Raw genomic sequence first — 26,643 nt, forward strand, 5'->3', positions numbered from 1 at the left:
GTTCGCGTGTTTACTTTGTTCATATGGTTTGGCTTTCATAACATATGAACACCTTTAATATTTAAGTTCATTTAAAACTATCATTCACAACTTTAAGAGACTGCAGGGAGTACTGCTAATAGAACTGCTATTACGATAAGAGGAGACCAAATTCTGTAAGCTTTGTCTTCCCAAAATCTGGCATAGTGAATGGCACACAGTAGCTTCTGTATGAATTTTTGTGGAATGAATAAATAATGGATGAATTAATCATTAAAATGTTTTTAAATGCTTTGAAAAATATTAGTATACAAATCTAAGGAGTTACTGCATTTTCTAGAAAAACATCTTCCAGAACTGGGCATCCCTTCTGTTCTGTTGGTACTTGCAAAGATGGTGTGTCAGCAAGTATTTATATCACCATTTATATTCTTTTTTTTTTCTTTTTTTGAGACAAAGTATCGCTCTTGTTACCCAGGCTGGAGTGCAATGGCGCGATCTCAGCTCACCGCAACCTCCGCCTCCTGGGTTCAGGCAATTCTCCTGCCTCAGCCTCCTGAGTAGCTGGGATTACAGGCACGCGCCACCATGCTCAGCTAATTTTTTTGTATTTTTAGTAGAGACGGAGTTTCACCATGTTGACCGGGATGGTCTTGATCTCTCGACCTCGTGATCCACCCGTCTCGGCCTCCCAAAGTGCTGGGTTTACAGGCTTGAGCCACCGAGCCCGGCCGCCATTTATATTCTAACAAAGAATAATCCTGGCTGGGCAAAGTGGCTCGCTCCTATAATCCCAAAACTTTAGGATGCCAAGGAGGGGGGACTGTTTGAGTCCAGAGGTTTAAGACCAGCCTGAGATCTCATTTATATATATATATACATATTATATATATATATATGTATATATATATACATATTATATATATATATATGATTGTATAATTTGATAGACTACTTGGAGCAAGCATGAAAACAACTTCTTCGGAATACATTAAAACACCAATGTTAAATTATCCTAAATGGAATATCCACATGAAGCACTGCTGGATTCTAGTATGAGTCACTTTTGCTCCACAAAACCCCACATATCTGACCTTCCATGTTCTACAGAATAGGGAAGAACCAAGAGCCTAACTAATGAGTGTCACTGGTTGTGAGGTCAAGTTAACTGATTTGGTTGTTCCCCAAATTCTGACTACCTTCCTAATGTTAGAGATTCTCATGATTTGCATTGAATTCCTACTTCTATCTCTTCTGTATCAAGTTGAGAGGACACAGGCAGGTAAGGTGTGAATTACATGGAGTAAATGAGAAGTTGGGGAGGCAAAAATCAGTTCCCGCAACTGGGTTTCCACTGGCAGTATATTTTGGCACCGTAAGACAAACTGTGTAACTGAGAGTTGAGTCTTCGCTAGCCCTGTTTCAGACCCAAGGGACCCATGCCTCCCACACACAGTTCAATTAATGAGGTTTAATTAAAACATTCAGGTTCAATTTGTGTTTCAGGGCTTCAGGGGCAGTCTCAGGGCAAAATACTTTCCACAAGGAACTTAAGAGAAACTAGCCCTGCTGTGGACCAGACTGGCATGCAGGGGCAGGAGAAGACTTGGTCTGCAACCAACATCTGCATAATGGAGAAGCTGGACAAGATGGCACTTGTGTGTGTCTGTGCTTCTGCAGGGCCTGTTCTCTGTGCCCCAGGTGCTTTCCTAAGTGCCAGGAGAAGGAGGTGCATGCTAGGGTGTTTTCCTCACAAGTTTTCAGTTTTTCTTCTTTCCTTAAAGTATTGGCACCCCAGATTTTTGCTATGAAATCAAGACCTGTTGCTATAATGATGGTGAGTTTCTAAGTATTGTGCCAATGAACCTGGTCCTCACACATTATTGCAAGCACCTTAGCCAAGCCCATTACAATAATCTATTGTTGAGAGAAATATATCCTGGCAATACATGTATCTAGAAGTTCCGCCTTCTGAACTGATGCCAAAATATGATAGATGCCCAGTTCCTTATGATTTCCAACTACTGTACATGAACTCCCACCTCCCGCTCCCCGCTGCCAACATAATGACTAGGTTACTTTGATGTTCTCTGCTTTCCACAGCGGCTTTAACTCTCTGCCAGAGTTTCACGCACTAAGCACTCTGCTATTTGGAATCTCATTACCTGCAACACTAGTGACTGGCATCCCACAGATCAAAGGCACAATAATTCATGAGACACTGCACGATCCTGCCGTGACTTCTGAACCATTCTGAAAATATTTGATTCCATTTAGGATAATTTAACATTGGTGTTTTAATGTATTCCGAAGAAGTTGTTTTCATGCTTGCTCCAAATAGTCTATCAAATTATACAATCATACATTCTAATAAATTCAGATGATATAGACAACTGGAATGAATAACAGATAAAACTAACAAAATAAAATTGACTGGAATTAATGTAATTGATGTAAAATGTCTGGCATTTAGGTTTATATACTACTTAACAGAAGAGGCCTGGGTTAACAGTCCTTATAAGAAAGCCATCAGGAGTCTGACTACAAACTCAGCAATGTACTATGATCTCCGAAACATTCAATCCTATCCAAGGCTATCTTTAAAAAAAAAAAAAAAAAAAAAAAGTATCCGGGTCAAGGAGGGAAGAGTTTCACTCTATACTTTGCTAGTCAGGCCAGGTCTGTGGAGGACTGTGTTTGGTTATGGAAGCCACATTGTAAGAGGAAAGGAACTAAGGATGAGGATGTTTCTTCTGGCAACTCTGTCATAATACTTGTCTTCAAATAGTTGATGGGTTGTCACATGGAAGAAACATTAAATGTAATTACACTAAATTTAATCACAGCACCACAGCAGGAGTCATGTGCAGAGTCCATGGAAGACGGTTCAGCTCTATATAAGAACTTTCTACAAATTAGGGTGATCTAAGCATTTAACTTGGATGAAATCCAGGAGAGGCAAAAGAAGACTTCTGGGCCATGGTAAATTTGATTATTTGCCTAGGTGGCAGGTACTTAAGTGTTTTATTATTTTCCTTCAACTGATCCATACCATTTTTATATACTCTTTGTAGGTATATTTTATGATGAAAAACATTGACTAGTTTGCTGAGCAAAGAAATGACATCATCATGTGGCTTCAAGGAGAGGCTGGTGGCAACTGCATGAGAGGATGAGATAGACGACCTGTGACATTGACTGCATCTCTAAGATTCTACAAGTCCATAGATGCATGGGTAATTACGAAAGCAAAGTTCATCTAAAATGTTCTTTAAGTGACAGTCTTTTAATTAACTTGATTTGAAGCCTCACTCCACTGTTCACTATAACCATTACTGGCAGTTGTTAGACTATGATCCCTATGTCTCTATTATAGTAAATACTTTTATTGGTCACTACATACTGATAGACACAGCCTCTGTCCTCTTAGGATGACAAATGATATGGACAGTCATAAAGAAAACACAATGAGAGCCAGATATGAACAGTAAATAAATACAAAAGAAAGCAAAAAGGTTTATGTGGTAAACAGGTCAAGGTTTCTGGTATTATAAGTGTGGGAAACAAATGCCAGACCTTGGAAAACACACCCTAGATAAGTTAAGACCAGAAGAAGCTAGCTCTCTGCTCCTATTATCTTAGCGAGCTTCCTGGAATAAGCAAGCCTTCAGAAATACAGATTCCAGCCGTCACATTTGGTCAGGGGAATCTTTCTCCTGGGCTGCCAGCAGGAAGGGGGGTGTCAGCAAAATAGTTTAAATGGTCATTTCCTCATGTTAATCCTGTCTCCCATTCTGTTCCTTCGTGATCTCTCACTACCCTCTCCCCTGCACTGATTTGAGAGAGGGGAACCAACACCTGAAAAAGGGAAATGAGAGGAAGGGGTATTTGTGGACTATGATGGACGTGGAATTGGGGAGAGTCCTTGAGTCCCCAAGTCACTGCTAAATAAACATTCAGGCTCTCTGCTCCTGGTTGAGCTGTAACTTCGGGCAAAGTTACTTCTGCTTTGGACTCATTTAACCTTTAGTCTGGGGATCCCCAATCATGTTACTGACATTAATTCCTCTATCCTCACAACAACCTTGAGTTGACGGGAAAAGTAAACCAAAACACAAGATCTTATGAGTTTGTGGAGTCCAATGTGGTAAAATGCAAATAATAAAGTTTTCTTTCCTATAAGAATTTATCTTCACTTTACTGAAGGGGAAACTGAGTCACAAAGGGTGCAAATAAATCAATTTCATATTTTCACTTCACTCTTTTACTTCATCAATAATGTTTTATACTGTTTTTCCTTCTGGAAATCCTTATTATGGATCTTCTGGATGGGGAAACTGAAGCACAAAGTGATTACAATGTATCGCCTCAAGCTAGGACTCATAAAACAGTTCCTAGATAAGAAACTCCAGAACCTAAGTTCTAAAAAAGAATTTTTGTCCTGAGAATTAGATTGCTATCCAAATCTGAAACATTAAATCCCCACTCAAAGTTTGTGAAATTAGGTGAAAACTGCTGTAAAGTTTGAGTTGCTGATACTAAGAACAGTGCGAGGTCTGGGATGGCAGCAAGAGTGACCATCCTTGAGCTTTGTAAAGGCTTTCAGGGTTTACAAGCCCTTCACAGCTGCTATTACATTCTGTCCTTCTCAGGGACATTAATAGCGTCTCTTTTTAGAGATGAGAGGCTGAATCTCAGACATCAGTGGCTTGTCAGAGAATAGAGTTAGCAAAGGACAGAACCGGGACTAAAACTCAGGTCTTCTGAATTCAAGTTTAGTGAAAACAAACTGGGGGAAAGGGCACCAGCCTTTTACCGGGAGACTTAGGTGGAGACTGAGGGAGGACTGAGGGAGAAGGCAGAAGCACATCAGCACATATGATAGCAGAGAAGGAAACTGTCATCATTAAACATCTCAAATGATAACATGGAACTGCTCTGGGCAGTGTGGGGACCTACTGACTGTGGCTGTAACCCCTGAGGGCCTACAATCTAAGACAAACACACTAGGAAGAACAAATACTTCTATGGCATACGGATGCTAGAATAACACAGTCTCTACTACAAGAATAGAGAAGAAAGCATTTACATCACATACGTGTTCAGTTTAGTTCAGGGTGTGGAGAACATAAATGAAAACGAGAGCAATAAAGAAGCACAAGCCAGGGAAGAAACACACACACTCATACACACCAATCCAGAAAGGTTTTTCCAAAGAAAAATAATTCTAGGAATTATTTGCTTTCTCTTTTTTTAAGAAGCAGTGAATGGCTGTGTTGTGGTGACAGTGGAATTGAGAACTTGAGGTCTGGAACAGAAACTTATCCTAGACATACGGAACAATTACCAAGATGGGTGGGAAGCAGGTAGGAAGGTAATGTCAGTGGACAAAGACAGCTTTGAGCAAGTGGAAATTCAAGAGTGATTACAACCTGTCTTGACTCTTACGAGCTAAGTGTCGAAGTGTTTCCACCCCCACGCTTTCAGAAAGCTCATGCTCTCCCTATTTCAGGAACATGAAGAATCTCCATGTTATGAAAACCTGTTTGCAGCAGATGGAGAAGGCAGCAGTGCCATGGTGAAGGAAACAGTGGATAGGGACCTTGGGTATGCTGGGCCAGAAGTCCCTAGCCATCTGAATGTCCCCAGATCCTACCACCACACGAGAGGATCCCAGCCACAACTCATTTATTCAGACCCACTAATTACTAGGGAATTTCCAGTTTGCTTCATCAAACCCAAATTCACCTTTTGAGTTTCAAGCCAGTAATTAGATTCTTAATGTAAAAACTATTGAGTTCTGCTGGAATATAAACATTTCTCAATATATCTATTTAGACTCCAGCCAGGTAAAGAGACTTGTTTATCTCTGCTAATTGTGTTTACTCGAGACATTCTTTGTGACCTTAATTAGTCAGAGAAGCAGCAGCAGAGAACCCTAGGAGTCTGGCTTGAGTGAAAATATGCAGAAAGGGTCCCTATACTCTGACTTCTGGCCCTTCGTAGAGCACAGGGTCCTTGGAGTCAACCTTGCTGGCTCTAACCATAGCCATTTGAGCTATGAGCCAAAAATGAGCAATTTCAGACTTTCAGAAAAAACTGCTCATTCTCGATCACCCTGGTTTCTGAGTTGTAACAATTACTAAGATTTGCATGGGTAGTATGAGAAATTGAGGATTCTCATAATTTTTTTTTTTTTTTTTAGACGGAGTTTCGCTCTTGTTACCCAGGCTGGAGTGCAATGGCGCGATCTCGGCTCACCGCAACCTCCGCCTCCTGGGTTCAGGCAATTCTCCTGCCTCAGCCTCCTGAGTAGCTGGGATTACAGGCACGTGCCACCATGCCCAGCTAATTTTTTGAATTTTTAGTAGAGACGGGGTTTCACCATGTTGACCGGGATGGTCTCGATCTCTTGACCTCGTGATCCACCTGCCTCGGCCTCCCAAAGTGCTGGGATTACAGGTTTGAGCCACCGCGCCTGGCTATAATTCTTATGATTATTATCTTTGCCAACATTTTTCATCTGCCATACTTAAAATATGCCATTCTCTGCTCTAACCACTCTACACATATTAACACAGCTAATAACAACACTCACGAGTAGATACTATAGGTATCATGTTCACATAGATGAGGAACTGACACAGAGAAGTCACTTAATTAAGGTCACAAAGCTAGTGCATGAAGGCACAAGGACTTCATTTAGCTAAACTCCAATATTTTAAAGGACTGTTCTAACAAACATCTGACATCTACATGTAAGATGCTGTTCTAGTTACTATACAGAAGATGCAAAGAATACATAGTTCCTACAAAGAGCAAACGGACTAGTTAGAGATATCGGTAACCGTCTCTGTGGTGTTTAAGTTTTGCTCCTTATTTTGTTCAACTACATGTAGGAATTTCTAAATTAGAAAAGATCTAACAATGTTAGTCCAGAGGGAGCCAATTTACTGGTAATTTATGAAGAGCTAGATAACGACTAGTAGCATATTCAAAACTGGAAGCAACTTTTATAACAACTAGTATTTCCGAGTTCCATGTGGCTGACGCGATGCAAAGGTCTTATCAAAGCAGTGGTACAAAGTTTTGTTTTGATCCATTTGATCAAAACTGATCTTCAATTCTCCTTCAACCCCATCTCTCTTCTTCACCTCCCCCACCCTAGTATTTATTCTAAATTCCTTAACCTTTATTGATCCCCACTCCTCCCTTTCTTCTGCCTCTGGAGTGAAACCATGCCTGGACACCACTCATTACAGGGGTGGGACTGGAAATAAAGCTTAACTGCTTGAGATTCTTTATCCTTAATGAGCCTTTAAAGAAGAAAAAGAGGCCAGGAGCGGAGGCTCACTCCTATAACCTGATCACTTTGGAAGGCCGAGGCGGGCGGATCACGAAGTTAAGATCGAGACCATCCTGGCTAACACGGTGAAACCCCGTCTCTACTAAAAATACAAAAAATTAGCCAGGCGTGGTGGAGGGCGCCTGTAGTCTCAGCTACTCGGGAGGCTGAGGCAGCCTTGAACCCGGGAGGCGGAGGCTGCAGAGAGCCGAGATAGCGCCACTTGCTCTCCAGCCTGGGCGACACAGTGAGACTCCGTTAAAAAAAAAAAAAAGGCCGGGCGCGGTGGCTCAAGCCTGTAATCCCAGCACTTTGGGAGGCCGAGGCGGGTGGATCACGAGGTCAAGAGATCGAGACCATCCTGGTCAACATGGTGAAACCCTGTCTCTAGTAAAAATACAAAAAAAAAAAAAAAAAAGCTGGGCATGGTGGCGCGTGCCTGTAATCCCAGCTACTCAGGAGGCTGAGGCAGGAGAATTGCCTGAACCCAGGAGGCGGAGGTTGCGGTGAGCCGAGATCGCGCCATTGCACTCCAGCCTGGGTAACAAGAGCGAAACTCCGTCTCAAAAAAAAAGAAAGAAAGAAAAAGAAAAAGAAAACATGCTTTGGGCATGTATTTGTAATTGCCCGAGCAAGAACAAAAGGTAAAAGAAAAAGGGGACATGGGCGTTAATGACTTTGGGAGAGGACTCGCACGCTGCTTAGACTGGGACGAATGGAGACTAAACGCAGTGGGCTGGGAACTAGCGGGGAAGCGGTCATACTCCCCAGCCTCCCCGGGGAGAAAATGCCAAAGCGAGGTGCTTCAGAGAAAGCTCTGCGGTTTCTTTCTTACGTATATGAAAGGGCCCTTTCTTAGAGGGTAGGGAAGTGCGTCTGAAGTCTGCGGGTCCCGTCTTCCCATTGTGAGGGATCCCCTCTCTGGGAGGTCGCACGGCCCTCTTCTGGAGAAAGAGGGGCCGCCTCTCTGTGGTATGGGCGAGACCGTTCCCCGGCGTCTGGGCCTTCCTGCGGGGTCTGCGAACTCCCTTCCCCCGGCAGGTGGGACCCCGGGGCAGCGCCTCACCCCGTAAAGTCCTTTCGGCCTCACGACGGGGGTTGGGCTGGGGAAGCGTGTTGCAGCCCAGCGCCCCCTCGCGCCGCGTCACCCCTCCGCGTGAGGAGGACCCTGGCCCAGCCGCGGGCAGGGCCGGCGGCCAGCCACGAGCGTGCGTAACGTGCCCCCGCAGCGTGACGCACGGGCCGTGACGGGGCGGATGCGCGGGATGCGCGGCGGGAGGAGTGCGCAGGGGGCGGAGTGCGGGCGGAAGTCGGCGTCTGCTGAAAGGAGAAAGGAAAGGGAGACGCGGCTGGGTGCGGTGAGGTGAGGCTGGGAGCCGGCTGTAGGGCGCCTCCTCCTCCCCCGCCCTCTCTGCTGAGGATGGAAGTGACGAAAGCAGCCGAGGAGGTCACTTCCTGCTGGGGTGGATGAGGAGGAGCCGGAGACGCCGCGGAGGAGACCGGAGCGAAGACGGACCGTGCCGGGGAGAGGTGAGTCCGGCCTCGCGGCGGCTGCTGGGCCCTCTGGGTCGGATCCGGGACCCCGGCGGGGACGGAGTCCCTGGAATCGGGGCCGGCCGCCGGGCTGCGTACCCTGCCGGGCCTCACCTAGTGCGGGGGGCGGGGGAGGGTGGGAGCCCGTGTCTGTCTGAGGGGCGACAGAGACCCAGGGCAGCGTTCATGCCGTGGCCCCGCGCAGCCCTGAGGCCACGGGTTAAGGGAAGCCCGGCCCAGGAGGTGAATGGCAAGAAGGTTCTGGGAGCTGTGGAATCCAGGACCCTGAGCTGCTACGGGCAATCCGCAGCGCCAGACTATGCATGCCTCACTCTTCGGGGAGTGGTCGCGATCGGAAGAAGGGGGTTTGCAGAGTTGAGACGAGTGGCCCTACTCGGATGAAGTGTCCTTGCAAAGAATATGCGAAAGGCGTGCAGAGGCGCCTCGGGGCTCCTGGGAAAGGGACTTTTATGGGGAACATTGGAGAGTGGAGTGTCCAGAGAGGGCTTCCTTGTCAGATCATCGTTGCAACGGGATTTGATCCCCATAGTCATGATGGTTGGAGGGAATTTTATGGCAGTATAAAAGACCTCGCAATCCGACAGCGCATTAGAATGGAGTTAAGAGTTCAGGGTAGCTTCCTGGAGCAGTGGGTGAAATTCATGTTTTTCCTCCCTCATTGTCACTAAAATGGGAGAGGAAGCTCCTGCCTCAGCCCCGGTGCCTTGTTATTGTATATATCGTGTGTGTGTGTGTGTGTGTGTGTCTGCCTCAGCCCCGGTGCCTTGTTATTGTATATCTCGTGTGTGTGTGTGTGTGTGTGTGTGTGTGTGTGTGTGTGTCTGCCTCAGCCCCGGTGCCTTGTTATTGTATATCTCGTGTGTGTGTGTTCCGTGTCTGTCTTCTCCTTCCTTTGGGGTATTTGCCTCGGTGCCGTGTTATTGTATATCTCCCGTGCGTGTGTGTGTGTATGTTCTGTGTCTGTCTTCTCCTTCCTTTGGGGTACTTATCTTGTCCTCGACTGCTAGTAGTTTTGTCGACTGACACTTGCTGGTCTCCTTAATGTAATTGGTGAGAAAAAAAATATTCAAAAGATCTAGAGGAATCCTAGGTTAGGTGAAAATTCCAAGATAAGGAATTTATCCCTACCCCGGGGGCCACTTAGGCATCTGCATTCCCTCCAGACTGCTGCTAATGTGGATGCTAAGGTCCTGTCATCCACCCTGGAGAAGAGCAAGGGTAGATCTGCCCTCTCCTGCCTCTTTGTCCCTCTGGCAGTTTCACCCCTGACTCCTTTTTGCTAAATGATTGACACAAAGCTGCTTGCTGGGAGGAACAGGAAATTTATTGAGGAACTGTAAATCTGGATGGAATGAATTCAAATCGCAGCAAGACTCCCTCCACTCACTGGCCAGAAGGGCTTCAGAAATGCCTGCTTTTCACCCTTCCTGTTCAATGGAGAAAATGTAGAATTTTTCTCAAAAAAATGTTTGGGTGTTTGTGTGTGTTTCTTGTGTAGAGTAAGTGTACATATGGTGTGTTTACTTCCTGTATCCCAGGGTATTTTTCAAGGGGTTGGGGACAGTTTCTGACTGGGAAGAGTCTTCCTTCTCCCATCTCACATAATTCAGTAAAATAAATCAAAATCAGATGTTCATTCTTGAGTGGGAATCAGATGGATTTGGGTTTTTTTCACACTTTAAACTGGTACATCTGGGTGAACTCAGACTTGTGTATCTTGGCATGTGGGCTTGACTAGTAATGGAAGACAAACTGTTTGACTTGTTTTGGCTGCGTTTTTGGACCTATTTCACTGTACCTTCCTTTTTTATTTTTTATTTTTTTTTTTTTTTACATTTGAAGGGTTGGTCAGGAGGAGGAAAGCAAATATTGAAGACAGTATTTACACTTTGTGGTTTAAAGTCAGGTGAAAGATAATTATGGCTTTTGAAGCTGATGACCTGAGGCCCATCATTTGATAACTTGGGAGTAGCAGTTTGGAGGTGACATGTTTGAAAGAGAGAGAGTTGCATAAGGAAGGAAGAATAGGGAAAGGAAGTTTGGGGAAAGACTGCCAGAAAACTTTGGGAGGATACTAAATAAATAGCAACTTAAAGTAATTGTGTGGCTTGTGTCTCTCAGCAGGAGGGCGAAAATGAAAGCCGGCTGTAGCATGGTGGAAAAGCCAGAAGGAGGTGGAGGTGAGCAGAAGTTAATCATCTCTGATGTACCTGGAAGGTCCCTCAGTGGTTCCTGTTCTCTCCACTTGGGCTCTGTTCACAAATGTCAGACCATGACTGACAGCCTCTTGGCTGGATGAATACTGCCAGAACAGTTGTAGGCTTGTTTCCTATGGATGTATATTTAACATGTCTGGTCACCACACCCATATCCCAAGCTTTAAAGTCTCTTTGCTGTTAGAGACACAGTTCCAACCTTAGGGAAAAGGAGTTTCAGCTATATTTTCGTGAAACATTAGTTTGTCTTTCCTGTTTGTTCCCTTTAGCACTTTCATGTCCTCATAGAAAGTAGGTGTGAAATTTAGTAATGTATGAAAAGGTAAGATGAGGACATCTGGTTGCTGCTGCCCAGCTCTTATCAGATTTAATGATTGCCACAAGGATAGGTGACTTCTCTGTGCTTTCCTCTCCCTATTGTGGTTAGGCCCAGCTGACTGAAAGGGTACTTACAACATGTTTGCAAAGCACTCTAGATTCTTAACAGTGGAATGTGCAGTTGGGGGTGCTGGTATGTATGTACCTAGCTCTTAACTAGCTTAATCTTGCCCTTCTCACCTTAAAGGGTATCAGTTTCCTGACTGGGCCTACAAAACAGAGTCGTCCCCAGGCTCCCGGCAGATCCAGCTGTGGCACTTCATCCTGGAGCTGCTGCAGAAGGAAGAGTTCCGCCATGTCATCGCCTGGCAGCAGGGAGAGTACGGGGAATTTGTCATCAAGGATCCAGATGAGGTGGCCCGCCTCTGGGGCCGCAGGAAATGCAAACCACAGATGAATTATGACAAGCTCAGCCGGGCCCTCAGGTGAGGGAAAGGATTCCCAAATCTGTGTTAACAGATTGGAAGGAGACTAAGCTGGTTGGTGAATGCTAGATAAAAAGGGTATCAGGTAATAAAAGACTACACTATCTTAGTGAATAATGTGTCACTTTAAAGTGGGAGTAGAAGAGCTGTTGAATCTGAGTAGCACAGGCACAGGAGGAGAAAAGGCATATCTTTGGTTATACGTAGGAGGGAATTCCAATGTGGCTGGCACTGGTTGCTGACAGACAGCCGATTCTGCTCTATAGTGGGCGAGAGTATATGGTGAAACATGGATTGAAGCTCATTTATAATCCAAAGGATTAGTTTAGACTTCTCTATTAGAATCTGTTAGAATTTCTTTCTTTGGGATCCCCTGGAAGAAACTTAGAAAAGGGTAAAGAAAGTCACAGGAGGAAGACTCAGTGATGTTGACCTATCTTTATCAGGAACTGTGTCTGTAAACTCAGGTTGTCAGTCCATAGCCTGCTGCAACGTGTCTAAAGATTGATCACTATAAGTTTTCTCAGGTTCTTTTTTCTCCTTGTCAGTCTTAAATTTCATAGCCTGTTAGCCCTCAAGGGGCTAGAAGATAGTTTATGACCTGTGCTACTACATAGATGTAAGACTAAAGGTTCCAGATACATTGAGGTTCTCTTGCCTTTCTTTATTCTTAGTGACCTTACATGTAAAATCTGTGCAGTGGCTTTGCTGTGTTCTTTCACATCCCTTTGAGTCTTTGAAGGTGAGGCAGGCCACACTAGCTGCTGTTTTCCAGATCAGGGAATGCCATTGTTCGACCTGCCACCATAAAACAGTTCTACATTCCTTTGTGTATCTTTTGAGCTTAGCCCTCCAGACTAACCACATCAGGCTAGTGACTTGTGTGCCCCCACCAGGGCAAGACGGAAAAGAGAAGCCAAGCAGTTAGTGGCGTGCAGTACAACCGGAAGGAAATGGACTGTAGAATTGAAATTGTGGAGAGATGGAGAAGAAAGTGTTTGGGGCTAGTTGTTCAGAATCTTAAAGCAAAGTTGTCTTTGTAAAGCTCTAGGCAAAAACTAGAGCTGAGTTGAAAATCGAGTGAGAAAATTAAGCTCTTCGGTTTCCTAGATCGACCTGGAGGGTCAGGCTACAAAAAATTGGTAGTTATTTTTGTAAGTAATACTTAGAGCAAGAATTGTTGGCCTCAGTGGCTGCGTAAGTGTATCAAAAGCTTTCAGTAGCTGCAAGACAAATTGACATGCATTCCTGTTTTTACAGATACTATTACAACAAGAGGATCCTTCATAAAACAAAAGGGAAAAGATTTACCTATAAATTTAACTTCAACAAGCTGGTGATGCCCAACTACCCATTCATCAATATTCGGTCAAGTGGTAAGATACAGACTCCCTTGGTAGGGAATTAATTTTGAGTGAAAAGAATTTTTAAAAATCCAAATCTAAGACATGGCATGTTATGGGAGATTTTAGAAACACTAAAATAATGTGATCCTTTGGATTGCCTCATTGTTCTTGCTCAAGTCTTCTCATTCATCTCACTCATAAAGAGAGTAATAGGCTATGCATTATCAAGATAGATTCCTTTGGTTTATTTGGTTGGTTACCTTTTCTGCATATTATTTGTAATCTAGATACTATTACACTATCTTGTTTGGGAATGATGTTTCATGGGTTTGTGATGATCTTTAAGTTCAGGACTCAGTTTTAACACCCAGCCCAATGGTTCTTTCATAGATGGGAACCTGTTTCTACAAACATTTCCGATTTTCTGTGAAACTACCAAACTCTCCCTTATCAAGTGAATATCATCAAAACCACAGCATCCTTGATCAGAGAAGGGGGAGGTTCACATGTTTGCAGTGAAAAGCTGTATCTTTGATCTGCACCAGCAAATCCTCAGAGAACAATTTTCTGGGGTTACTTGACCTTCTCTCCTGTTAAGTGCAGTAGGGCTTCCCCTCTTGACTCTCCTGGTTATAGCTTTCCATCACAGCTCACCACTTTCTCTCTTGATATTTAAAGCAGTCTCTCAAAAGGCTTTGTTGTTGTGTTTTTTTGTTTGTGATTTTTTTCTATATGCAAATCATACTCCTGCCCAGGAAAATACAGTAGTTCCCCCGTATCTGAGGAGTATATGTTCTAAGACCCCTAGTGGATTCCCAAACCATAGACAGCACCAAACTCCATTCATATATTTGATGTTTTTTCCTCCCTTAACCCCACTCATATATCTGTGATAAGGTTTAATTTATAAATTATGTACAGTAAGAGATTAACAACAATAATAAAATAGAAAAATTATAACTATGCTCTAATAAAATTATGTGAATGTGGTCTTTCTTAAAATACCTTTGTGTACTGTACTCACCTATTTTCAGACCTCTGTGGTTAACTAAAACAGTGGGAAGCAAAACCTCAGATAAGAGAGGACTACTGTAGATTGTATTTAACTGTTTTCTGACCAGTCCATCAATAAGTACTCTGTCATTGTGGCTTTGTATGCTAAGGCAAAGAATGCTGATCATGCAGTAATACAGCTTCTCAGAAAAGTTGGAAGAAACCTGAAAAATTAGTGGGGGTGTGGCTGAGAGAATATAATGTTGAGATCCATTGCAGATATGTAATTACTACACACAACAAGTTAGGGCAGTTTTAGCTTGACTGCTATCATTACAGTTTCATCTCTCCTTCTGTAACTAATCCCTCCTGTCCCTGGGGCATGCATTTAAAAAAAAAAAAAAAGTGGTATTGGAATGCATCTCTCTAATTACAACCTGTTTTCTTTCCTTGTGCCTGAGGGAGAGGCGTTAGGAAATCAGACCTGTTCTAGCCACTCGAATCTTGCTTCCTCTGTTTCTCACTCTTACCCCTTGTGTGCCTGGAGGAATTGGGAATCTAGATGTATACACCAACAATTTAAAATAATTTACTGGTTTTCATACCCCTTCACCCCACTCCCAAAAAGTGTTTCATTGGTCTTGTTCTTCTGTCTTTGATCCATTTTTTATCTATTGAAAACCCAGAACTTCAGCCACTTGGATAACCTAGAATTGGGCATTCATCAGCCCTGGGAAGTAATGTGGTTTTCCAGGGCAAAGAAACCTGGATCCTGACTCTGTCAAGACTCTGATCTAGAAACCTAACAATAGTGGCACAGCACACCTGTTCTGCCTGAGGCAATTGAACCAACATTGATCTTTAACTGAGGTCAAGATCCTAATCAAAAAGCCACAGGGGGCTGGGTGAGATGGCTCATGCCTGTAATCCCAGCACTTTGGGAGGCCGGATCACTTGAGGTTGGGAGTTCGAGACCAGCCTGGCCAACATGGTGAAACCCCGTCTCTACTAAAAATTCAAGAATTAACTGTCTGTAGTGGCAGACACCTGTAGTCCCAGCTACTCAACAGGCTGAAGTAAGAGAATCGCTTGATCCCAGGAGGCAGACGTTTCAGTGGGCCAAGATCACACCACTGCACTCCAGCCTGGGCAACAGTGAGACTCGGTCTCGAAAAATTTAAAAGTGCCACAAGAAAAGCAAAACTGTACATTTATTTTAGTACATCTATCTCTACTACCTCCTTGCTCACATCCTAGATATAGACAGCTCTAAAGAACTAGTGTCATTAGTTTATAAAGAACTTTTGACCAGAAAGGCAAAGTGTTTATGGTTAACTTTATGATGACAAAGGAATGTAGCATTTATTGAATATCACTTTATGGAGGTATGTTTGCTTAGTAATTTTGTAAATTATCTCATTCAGCTCTTCAGCCCAATAAAGTGAATGTCTTGATATCCACATCCACAAAAGATAAAATTAGGAAAATAACAGCAGAGTTAAACACTGATCAGGGTAGGTTGAATAGTTATCTATTGAATAGTTTCTTGGGAAACAATTCCTGAGAGATTGAGCTATTGAAATCTAGCTCTTATTTAATAGATCATACACTCCTCTAGATTGGGATTCATTTGTTCAGCAGATAATGAGAGTTCTTTACGTTAAGGATCTTACAATTTGGCAGGAGAGATAAGATATTCCAGGTTTAATACAATGTGAAATGTGATAAGTATTCTAAATAGAGCTGTGTGGATTTAGATCCTGGAGGCCAGTGAGATCATGTCTACAGGGTAGGTTGACACAGTTGGGGTGTTCTGGTTTGTGTATTTTATCATGAAAATCATCATATGTAATTATTAAGATATTTCCTTGTATTTGCATAAGAAACATTGGAAAGATACGGAAGATACTGTTAGGATGAGGGCAGGACAGAGTAGTTCAGGGATGAACTTGCTACCTTTCAGTCTATACCTCTCTTCCCCCCACCAACCCCGGTGTTTTATTTTTATTTTGGAAAACTCCAAATCTACAGGAATATTGGATAAAGGACAGTAAACACTCATATATCCTTTATCTAGATTCACTGATGGTTAATATTGTAGCCACATTTGCTTTATCTCTTTCTATTTATATATACTTTTTAAATCTTTTGAGATTAAGTTGCAGACATCATGACATTTCGCCCCTGTGTACTTCAGCTTGTATTTCCCAGGAACAAGGGCATTCTCCTTCATGACCACAGTAACATAATGACACCCAAGATGTTTAACATTGAGATAATGCTATTATCTAATACATGGTTCATATTTGAATGATAGGTGTCTTTTTAAGGTTTAATTTTTATAACATGATTATCTAATTAAAAAGTTATTTTAACAGTGACATGCAATTTGCTATGCTTGGTACTATTCTAAGGCCTTTATAAATATTAATTCTTAATCCTCATAACAATAGGCCCATTCTGACCTATTTTACAGGTAAGGAAACTGAGGTGCAGAGAGGTAAGTTGTCCAGAGGCACATAACTAGTAAGTGGCAGGACTAAGATTTGAACTAGGCAAAGACCTCATGAATTCCATTTTGCCAGAGGGAGTCAAAGATTCCAGTGTGCTACTTGTACTAGGCTACAAGGTAAAAGGTGCTAGAACAGAGATATAGACCCCGTTTTTTCAACCCCACCACTTGAATTTCATGGTGACTTCATGGAGGTGGTCTTCTAAAGCAGTGGTATTCAGACTTTCTTTTTTAGCAGCAAACTTTTTTCCTAAGCAAAATCTTAGGTTTAATATCTCAGCATGTAAAAGTAGGGCTACTCCTGTTAATCAGAGGTAAGGGTTCCAGAATGCTGCTTTCCCAATATTGCTTCTAGTCTCACCTCCCTTACTCCACCTAAATGCATTTGGAAATACTGCTCAATATATTGTCTTTACAGTATCCCTTAACATATGTAAAGACTGAGATATCCTCCAGTTTTTTTTTAAAAGTAATAAAGAACTAGATTTAATCAATCATTTCTAAATTGCTTAGGAGGCAGGACCTTTCCCTGCACATTATGCTTCATTCTTCTGAACACATAGAAGTGGCTTTTTGCTTTTAAGTAGATGTGCTCTTAATTAAAAGTCAAGATCCAAAAGAATCAAAAAGGGTAGAATTGTTGTCACTATAATAAACTAGTAGAAGAATACATTTGGCCTGGGAGCCTCTTGGCTCTACTCAAGTCATTTGCAAGGTCATCCATCTGTTCTTCCTAATTTTAAGATTAAATCAGTGGCTTTTTTTTTTTTTTTCAATCTGTGGTTTTGTTTTTAATTATCTTAAATCTTATGATAACACATAATTTTTAAATTTATGTATATTTTCTGTTGTCCTTTTAGGTTGGCAGAAGCACCATTTCCAGTCACAAATACACAGCAGTTCCACAGTTTTATGTCTGAATGGCTGTTTAAAGACAATCCCAAATTGTAACTTAGTCTGAATTAGATAGTAAAGAATTCAAGAGTGAAGTTTAACTTGCTACTGTTTTTAAAGCATCTGATCCTATAGATCACTTATAAAATGTGAGAAGTGTTAAATCTTTATTTGATGTTACACATAAACCACACTAAAATGCCTTTCAGTAAGTAAAAGAAACCATTTTAGATACAGGGAATTCCAATAGATTGGCTATTGTTAAGGCCAAACTATAAAGTAGACATTGCCACCTTATCTTTAGCCCTTGTCTTTAAGAGGCAAATGAACATAAAACACAGGTGAATCTTACTTGGTTCTGAGACAGTAAAGCAATTTCCCCAGTATTTAAATATGTTCACATAACCACTTATATAAATCTAGATATAAAACCAATTTCTAGTAAGTTTTAAGATGGCATTCATCATCTTTGTGAAAAGTTGAACATTACTAATGAAGTCCAGTCATATATTTGAAGGAATAAACAGTGATATATAGCATTTACTAAGTCAGAATTACTGTTAAAATTCCAAAAGCCAAACATACTCATCTAACCACAAGCCAGTCTTAATTAAATCAAGACTGCCCAACAAAAACATCTGTCAGTCATTCATGATCTGAATTCTGGTTTATGAGGTCTGTTAAATCGTGGTACACATAAAGAAGTCATGAGGCATTTCTGTTTTGTAACAAATAAGTCAGTGTCCAATTATTACCCATTAGTAGCTTTTTTCAGATGAGGTATAAAGTCTACCCTTCCTGTCTTCTTAATGTTGGCAAAGATCTTTTTTTTTTCCCAGAGATGTACTTCTTGGGATTTTCCAAATACTCCATCAGTATCCTCTCCCCAGGTGATGCCTTTGTTTTTATTGGCATCTGTGTAAGAGAATCCAGTGGACTGACCTGTCTTCCGCCCAAAGAGACATGGAGATTAGGCCCATCCTCGTGCTTGACTTCCTTTTCCACAGTGTGGCACTGAGCACACTTCTGAACACAAATATTCTTGCCTTTCTCAACATTACCCATATTTTAATGTTCTCTTTCATTACTGGCACTTAGAAGGTGCCTGCTCAGAAGCCAGACATCCTGTTCTCTAAATCAGTGGCTTAAAAAAAAAGTCGTGCAGGACAGTTTTCTGTGGAACATTAGTTTGGGAAATGAGGCTCTGGCACCATGTTACTCAGTCACATGTACCTAGAAAGCTACCAGTTTACAAATACCAGCAGACTCCAGAATCTGTTAGACCAAGAGGAGAAGCACCAGCTGATTGGGAGCAGTTCATAACCATACCATATCTATGTACTTTTTTGTTTCCACTCCTAGATCACTATACTTTCACTTAAAATTTGGGGTTTTTTCTATTTTTTTCTTCTCCCTTTTTCCTTCTTCCTTATTCATCTTTGCCTCAGAACCCTGCTAACATTATAATAGAAGCTGTTGATACCTCCCAGGACCCTACAGGTCCATGAGGCCACAGATGGCATACCTTTTTCATGTCTTATCAGGAGGCCCACTGGGGGAAGTTGAGAACTGTGAGCCTCTAAGGTTGACATGGGCTGGGTGCAGTGGCCCACACCTGTAATCCTAGCACTTTGGGAGGCCGAGGCAGGTGGATCATTTGAGGCCAGGAGTTCGAGACTGGCCTGGCCAACATGGTGAAACCCCATCTCTTCTAAAAATAACAAAAATTAGCCAGGCATGGTGGCGCACACCTGTAATCCCAGCTACTCCAGAGGCTAAGGCATGAGAATCACTTGAAGCCAGGAGGCAGAGGTTGCACTGAGCCAAGATGGTGCCACTGCACTCCAGCAGCCTGGGCAACAGAGTGAGACCCTATCTCAAAAAAAAAAAAAAAGAAGTTGAAATAATTAGCACAGTGTATGTTATCACTTAGAGCTTTAAATTTTAGCAAGCAAACTTGGAAGAAGAAATAGTAGGTCCTGGATTTTCTCCCAGCCTCCTTAATGTTTGAAAGCAGGTTGGAATTGGAGATCATTCAGTAGTATTTGTTAGAGGAATATAGATTTGGAGTGATTTAAAAATACGGTCTGTGTATCTTAGGTACAGGGTCTTTGAGTTTTTACTGCATTGCTTTACATTGATGTCATTTTCAGTTTCGTCGATTTGATTTTTGGTTTGGTTTGGTTTGCTTGCTTCCTTTTTAAATATAGCCAAGCGAGTGCATCCAGGAATGGGGCGTTGGCCCAAGCAGAGCTTCTCCGAAGGTGCAGTTAGCCAGAGTAGCTGTCCCCTACCCGTTTCCCATCTTGAAATGTATATGTATTCCAACAAGAAAAAATGTGGTAGCACATGGATAGCCTAGGCAATGAGTAAACATCAGACCTCCTCTTGTAGCAAGTATCTATGTGTTGTTATTTTCTATCTTACGTGTTCTGGAATGTTTGTATTTCAGTAAGCTTCTACCTCCTCCCTCCCTCCCTCTCTCTCTCTCGCGCGCGTGCGTGTGCACACACACACACAAATATTAGATACATATGGCCAAAATTACAGAAATAAGAAAAGACTTTGCAGAGCTAAAAATTGAAGCAGGTAATATACACAATATTTAGAGTTGTAGAGGAGAAGGCTCTTTTACCCATTTATTCATTACACTTAATATTTATTGTACACTTACTAATTGTTAAGTCCTGAACTACGAGGAGTAGTTTCAATAGGAAGTCCCTGCCCTGTGGAATTTGGGTTTTAGAATATGGATAAGCAATTAGGATGTTTTCAACAGTAAGTAGTACTGTGAAGACAGTAAAGAGCCTAGAGAAGGATGACAAATTGAGTAGAAGCAGCTGAGTAGTAGTTACCAGGAAGTTGGAGAACTATGGGATTCAGTCCAGTTGGAATGATTGTTTTCTGTTACTACTAAACCTTCTGCACTTAGTTAGCCTAAGTGATGATAACGAATGAGCAGTCCTCTGATGCAGCCTTTTGTGTTTTCCACTATCACAGGTGTGGTTCCTCAGAGTGCGCCACCAGTGCCCACAGCCTCTTCCCGGTTCCATTTCCCACCTCTGGACACCCATTCTCCAACCAGTGATGTGCAGCCGGGGCGGTTCTCTGCTAGCTCCCTAACTGCTTCTGGCCAGGAGTCCAGTAATGGTACTGATAGAAAGGCTGAGCTTTCAGAGCTAGAGGATGGCTCGGCTGCTGACTGGCGCCGAGGCGTGGATCTCATGTCCTCCAGGAATGCCATTGGTGGAGGAGGGATTAGCCATCAGAAACGCAAGCCTGACATAATGCTTCCTCTGTTTGCTAGGCCAGGGATGTACCCTGACCCCCACAGTCCCTTCGCTGTCTCTCCAATCCCTGGCCGTGGAGGAGTCCTTAATGTCCCCATTTCACCAGCTCTCTCCCTGACTCCCACCATCTTCTCCTATAGCCCATCACCAGGCCTGAGCCCTTTCACCAGCAGCAGCTGTTTCTCCTTCAACCCTGAGGAAATGAAACACTACCTTCATTCTCAAGCTTGTTCTGTGTTCAACTACCATCTGAGTCCTCGGACCTTTCCCCGCTACCCGGGGCTCATGGTTCCGCCATTGCAGTGCCAAATGCATCCTGAAGAGTCAACTCAGTTCTCCATCAAGCTGCAGCCCCCACCAGTTGGGCGGAAGAACCGGGAGAGGGTTGAGAGCAGCGAGGAGTCAGCACCAGTTACTGCGCCCACCATGGCCCCTATTCCCCCAAGAATCAAGGTGGAACCTGCCTCTGAAAAGGATTCTGAGAGCCTCAGGCAGTCTGCACGGGAGAAAGAGGAGCACACTCCAGAAGAGGGCTCTGTGCCAAGCAGGACCATTGAAGAGGAAAAAGGCACCATCTTTGCCCGCCCTGCTGCACCACCCATCTGGCCCTCTGTGCCTATTAGCACCCCAAGTGAAGAACCTCTGGAGGTGACTGACGACAGTGAGGACAGGCCTGGCAAAGAGCCCAGTGCACCTGAGAAGAAAGAAGATGCCCTGATGCCCCCCAAGCTTCGGTTGAAGCGACGCTGGAATGATGACCCTGAAGCCCGAGAGCTGAGCAAGAGCGGCAAGTTCCTCTGGAATGGGTCAGGACCCCAGGGCTTGGCAACAGCAGCTGCTGATGCTTAAACTGGAAGTGGATTAGGAGCTGTTTATACTATAATCAAATTCATACATGTATTTATGTAGCAAGATTTCAGGGTAGGGGGGAGGGAGTTAAACTGGTTTGATCATTCTAGGGGCATAGACTTGTATTTTTATGTTTTGGGGATGGGATGGGGTTATCTTCTGTTGTAAATTAGGTGGGATATGATATGAACACACTTATTTCCTGGTGAGTAGGACACAGGGAGGGTATTGAACTCAAAGGAGAGGAAGCCTCTATTTCCTGTTGAGGCTTATGCTTTCTGACAAGGAAACTCTCAAAGGGCCAAGATACTTTTTGGTCCCATGATAGTTCAGGTTCCAGACTGCTTTCTTTTCTATTGTATTTATATGTGGAAAGCCATTAATGAATTTATTTTGCTCCAAGAGATATATGTAAAAGGGGAAAGGGCATGATTGGGAGGTTGAGCAGTAAGAGACCATTAATACTAAGTATTTTGCCTGAAATGCTTCTCTATAATTATTGCAGGGAAGGAATAAGATAATCTCAGACTTGCTGGGGTAGGGCATGGGGAATGTTCGGATGTTGCTCTTTTCTCTCCCTTTTTTTTTTTTGGTGGTTGTTGTTTGGCATTTTTCTTTTTTCCTTTTTAAAGAAAATGTTTTCAGGAAACATGAACAAACATATTGCCAATTATAGTGGGGCTGGGAAGGCACAGGAGCTGGTGACCTCTCAGCTGCATAGTTGAGACACCAAACCCTGCTGTGAGTTTCTCAGACATTTCACCTACTTCACCTATTAAGAAGCCATGAGGAGTTGTAAACTCTTGTTCAGGGAAGAAAAGAGGGCAGGAGGAAGTAACCCAATGCCTTTAAAAACAAAACAAATTTTTAAAAACTTCATTTTTTTCTTTCTATTGTGGGTTTGGGGAGCCAAACCAAAGTGTGACTGTGAGCAGGTTCACTGAGAGGCATGGCAACATTGCTGAAGAGGTCTTTCCATTATGTCTGGTTCTCTTATTTTCTTAAGTCAAGCCTTAACTATGAACATACTTTAAGATGATACGGGTCTGTCACCATAAACCTGTAAAAGGGCATGGACAGCTTTTCAGATAATCCAGGAATGTTGAGACATGGTTTAGTGTCTAGCTGACATTTAGTGATTCCCTCTTGATGATGTTGGGATGGGTAGCCAAAAGGCAGGATTGTGGGAGTTAAGAGCCGATGATACCTGGAAACACGGAACGTAGCTGGGGGTACAAGTGAATGTTTGTTGAGACTGAAGGAAGAGGTGGAAAGAAGACACAGAGGCAACCAAATGCCAAAAGGCCTGGCATGAATGAAAGAGTTGGCGTCTGTCCTGTTGTGATGTTGCCATTCTTGCCGTACCCATTTGCCCAGATTGTTCTGATTCTCATGTTCAATTGACTGCCCCACATGAGACTCCAGTTTATTTGCAGTGAGGAATTGTTTCTTCCTGGGAAATTCCCTTCCAGCAACTTCAGAGGAATGGGAAAGTATTAATCTTCTGTGAAGCAGAGGGGCCTGGACTAGGGGCAGAGAGAAAGAAGCAGCAGCCCACCTTCTGTGTGTGCACATGTGCCTACATAGTGTACATTAGTACCTGACTGGCTCAGATCTGCATAGCAGCAGGGAGAGAAGAAATCACTTCATACCTGATGAGAGGAAGGGGGGCACAGGGATGGTGTCTAGGAATTAAAAACATTCCTGACTCCACCTTAGCCTAAGCAAACTTTATATACTTAGTAACAATTGAGGATTGTCTTTTAATGGTGGGGGTGTTTTTTCCTTTTTAAACTACAGTGCTTACATAAAAGAGGGAGGGACTCAGAAAAGGTTAGAGCAGGTGAGGGAGACGGTAGATGGCCTTGGATTGAGTCCATCATAATTTTGCCTGGCAAGTGTCCTCCCTCTTGCTTGATTCAAGTTCCATGAGTGACCTGCCTTTCCCTAGGAACAGGACTAGGAGGGTGGTCCCCAGCAACTCAGGCTGCATAGGGCTCCCCATTCAGGCTGCCTTTGGGGGTTGTGCTTTTGTAAGTTTCTTTCTCTGCACTTCGACTTACCTCTGAATCAGAAAGTAAGCCCAGCAGGTGGATGAGGGATCTCTGCTTGGCATTGCCCGATCTAACCAGGGAGGCTGGCTGGCCACCCACTGTCTGCTAATGGGGAGAGCCAGCAGGTGTTGGTATGAACTCAGGAATAGAAACATGATGCCTTTTTTAAATAAGAGGGAGAAGAATCCATGATGCATACCTGTAACCCCCTAGAACCCAAGTGCCAGAATTAATTCCTAGATGCTGCTTCTGTTTGAACAAAACGTCACTGCTTTTACACTTGAAAAAACACACTCGAAAAATGTTCAACTCCATGAAAAATATTTTTTGGCTTAAGAAATTGTCTGGTGTTTTACCTGTTTCCTTTGATTGCCATTCCACCAGTAAATTGTTGGTTGATTTGCACTGCACATCGGGGTTGGGGCTGGGGGGGGAGGGTCCTTATACAGAGCCGAACTTGGGGTTGCTCAGGAAGTGGACCAGGGAATGTGGAGGTCATTGACATTGCCTGGGACAAAAGAGTGGGAGATAGTTTCTCTCCCCTCAGCCCACTCCTGGCAGCACCTGTTACCAGCCTGGTACAAAGCCAGGTTTTTGTCTTCTGTGAGCATCTCATCACTGTCCAGCAGCAAGTGGAAAAAGGGGGACAAAAACCAGACCTATGTTCTCTCCCCCATTTTTCCCAAATTTTGCTGTGCCAAATGTTCAAAATTTTGCAAATATAAATCTATTGAAATTTCATTAATCAAGAGCTTCTTCATGTAAACAGTTTGCTTTTTTAGCTATAGAAAAAGACAACAGTAAATATCTCTTAAGGGCATCCAGCCTTGCTGAGCTCACCTTTTTTCCTGAAGAATAGGTAGGAGTGAAATATTTAATATAAACATTTCACTAAGTCCCTTCACCTTGAGTTTGAAGCTGCACCGCATTAAACCCAATTCACTCACACAGGGAATGATTGCAACCTAGTCCTCTATGGGCCAAGCAGCTTTCAGAAGCATTAAAAAAATAGTTGAAGTATATCACTTCTCACCAAATGGGTAGACTCAGTTGGCTGTTTGTCCCTTGTTTTTTTATTTATTCCATAATTATGTTTGTGCTTTTCATTTTGTAAACAGTAATGAAATATACATTTTTATGTTGTTTAGAAGACAACTTTGATTCAATCTTTCAAGAACTGTTCCATTCTTGGTTTCTTCTTAGGTGGGAAAAAAAGTTACCAGTTAATTTGTTTTGAAATATTTAGGCATTCTTTGAGTTACAGAATTGTGATGCAGGGATTTGTGAATGAGACATTTACAGGTGAAAGGTGACTTCACTAGTTACCTGCTTACACAGAGTAAAGTGTGTATATGTACATAAAGTGTAAGTAATCTTAACTCCTTTGTGCAGTGCCTTTTAGATGTTTCGCTTTCTATAAAGTCTTCAAATTTTTGCATATATATTATATATATGATGTAATGTTATAGAAATATATGTATAATATACATATTTTTTCCAGGGGTATCTGATAGCTCTGTATTTTGTTATGGAAGTTGAAAGAAAAAAAAGTATTTTACCTCAGAAATTAAAGTTAAATAAAAAAAATACTTTTAAGTAATGTTTGCTGAGAGTTGGTTTTGTTGTTCATCATACACTGTGTCATGCCAGAGAATTTGCCAAGTCCGTCCTCGCTCACCCGACTTCATGGTTTTTTATTCCTATTGTACAGGTACCAACATAGTGAGGAAATAGCTCTCTTTTTTTTTTTTTTTTTTTTTTTTTTGAGACGGAGTTTCACTCTTGTTACCCAGGCTGGAGTGCAATGACGCGATCTCGGCTCACCGCAACCTCCGCCTCCTGGGTTCAGGCAATTCTCCTGCCTCAGCCTCCTGTGTAGCTGGGATTATAGGCACGCGCCACCACGCCCAGCTATTTTTTTTTTGTATTTTTACTAGAGACGGGGTTTCACCATGTTGACCGGGTTGGTCTCGATCTCTCGACCGTGATCCACCCACCTCGGCCTCCCAAAGTGCTGGGATTACAGGCTTGAGCCACCGCGCCCGGCCTCTTTAAGAGTACATGTCAAAGCCGGACACAAAAGACCACACATGAGGGGCCGGGCGCGGTGGCTCAAGCTTGTAATCCCAGCACTTTGGGAGGCCGAGGCGGGTGGATCACGAGGTCGAGAGATCGAGACCATCCCGGTCAACATGGTGAAACCCCGTCTCTACTAAAAATACAAAAAATTAGCTGGGTGTGGTGGCACGTGCCTGTAATCCCAGCTACTCAGGAGGCTGAGGCAGGAGAATTGCCTGAACCCAGGAGGCGGAGGTTGCGGTGAGCCGAGATCGCGCCATTGCACTCCAGCCTGGGTAACAAGAGCGAAACTCCGTCTCAAAAAAAAAAAAAAGACTGCACATGACCTGATTTCATTTACATGAAATGTCCAGAATAGGCAAATCTGTAGAGACTCAACACGGGTTAGTGGCTGCCAGGGAAGAGTGGAGAGTGACACAGGTCAGATTACCCTTTTAGGGTGATGAAAACGTTCAGGACTTACTGATGATAGTCGGACAACTATTTGAATCTAACAAAAACCACTGAATGACAATCACTCTGAAAGGGTAAGTTTTATGGCATGTAAATTATATCTCAGTCAAGGTGGTTTTGTTGGGTGTGTGGGAGTTTTTTTAAAGTACAAAACACCTTTTTTAAGGGCAAACCAGTACGAGGGAAACATCATATTTCCCAGTAGATGACAAAAATCCGGAGGGTTAGGAGGGGATAATGGCGGAGTACTGAATATCATATAACACACCTTCAAAA

At 43.0% G+C, this 26,643-nt stretch overlaps 2 protein-coding genes across 3 annotated transcripts in view; one reads left to right on the plus strand and one right to left on the minus strand.

Moving 5' to 3' along the window:
* LOC104652870 (SLAM family member 9-like) overlaps positions 1-8,531 on the minus strand; it is a 134,866-nt gene extending 126,335 nt beyond the window's left edge. The window contains exon 1 of the mRNA XM_074389745.1: positions 8,391-8,531. The gene's annotated coding sequence lies outside the window, so the exon portion shown is untranslated. The remainder of the gene's footprint in view (positions 1-8,390) is intronic.
* Positions 8,532-8,626: 95 nt separating this feature from the next.
* LOC101040934 (ETS translocation variant 3) lies at positions 8,627-25,521 on the plus strand. Of its 2 annotated transcripts, none has more exons than XM_010348501.2 (5): positions 8,627-8,854; positions 11,003-11,058; positions 11,660-11,897; positions 13,158-13,273; positions 20,643-25,521. In XM_010348501.2, the coding sequence occupies exons 2-5, from the start codon at positions 11,013-11,015 to the stop codon at positions 21,779-21,781; spliced, it is 1,539 nt and encodes a 512-aa protein (XP_010346803.1). In that variant the 5' UTR covers positions 8,627-8,854; positions 11,003-11,012; the 3' UTR covers positions 21,782-25,521. The 2 variants fall into 2 exon arrangements, with proteins under 2 accessions (XP_010346803.1, XP_003937922.1); XM_003937873.3 differs by having other exon boundaries at positions 8,806-8,854; positions 11,000-11,058.
* Positions 25,522-26,643: the final 1,122 nt, after the last annotated feature.

This window comes from Saimiri boliviensis, chromosome 19 (genome assembly GCF_048565385.1).
Source record: "Saimiri boliviensis isolate mSaiBol1 chromosome 19, mSaiBol1.pri, whole genome shotgun sequence".
NCBI lineage: Eukaryota > Metazoa > Chordata > Mammalia > Primates > Cebidae > Saimiri > Saimiri boliviensis.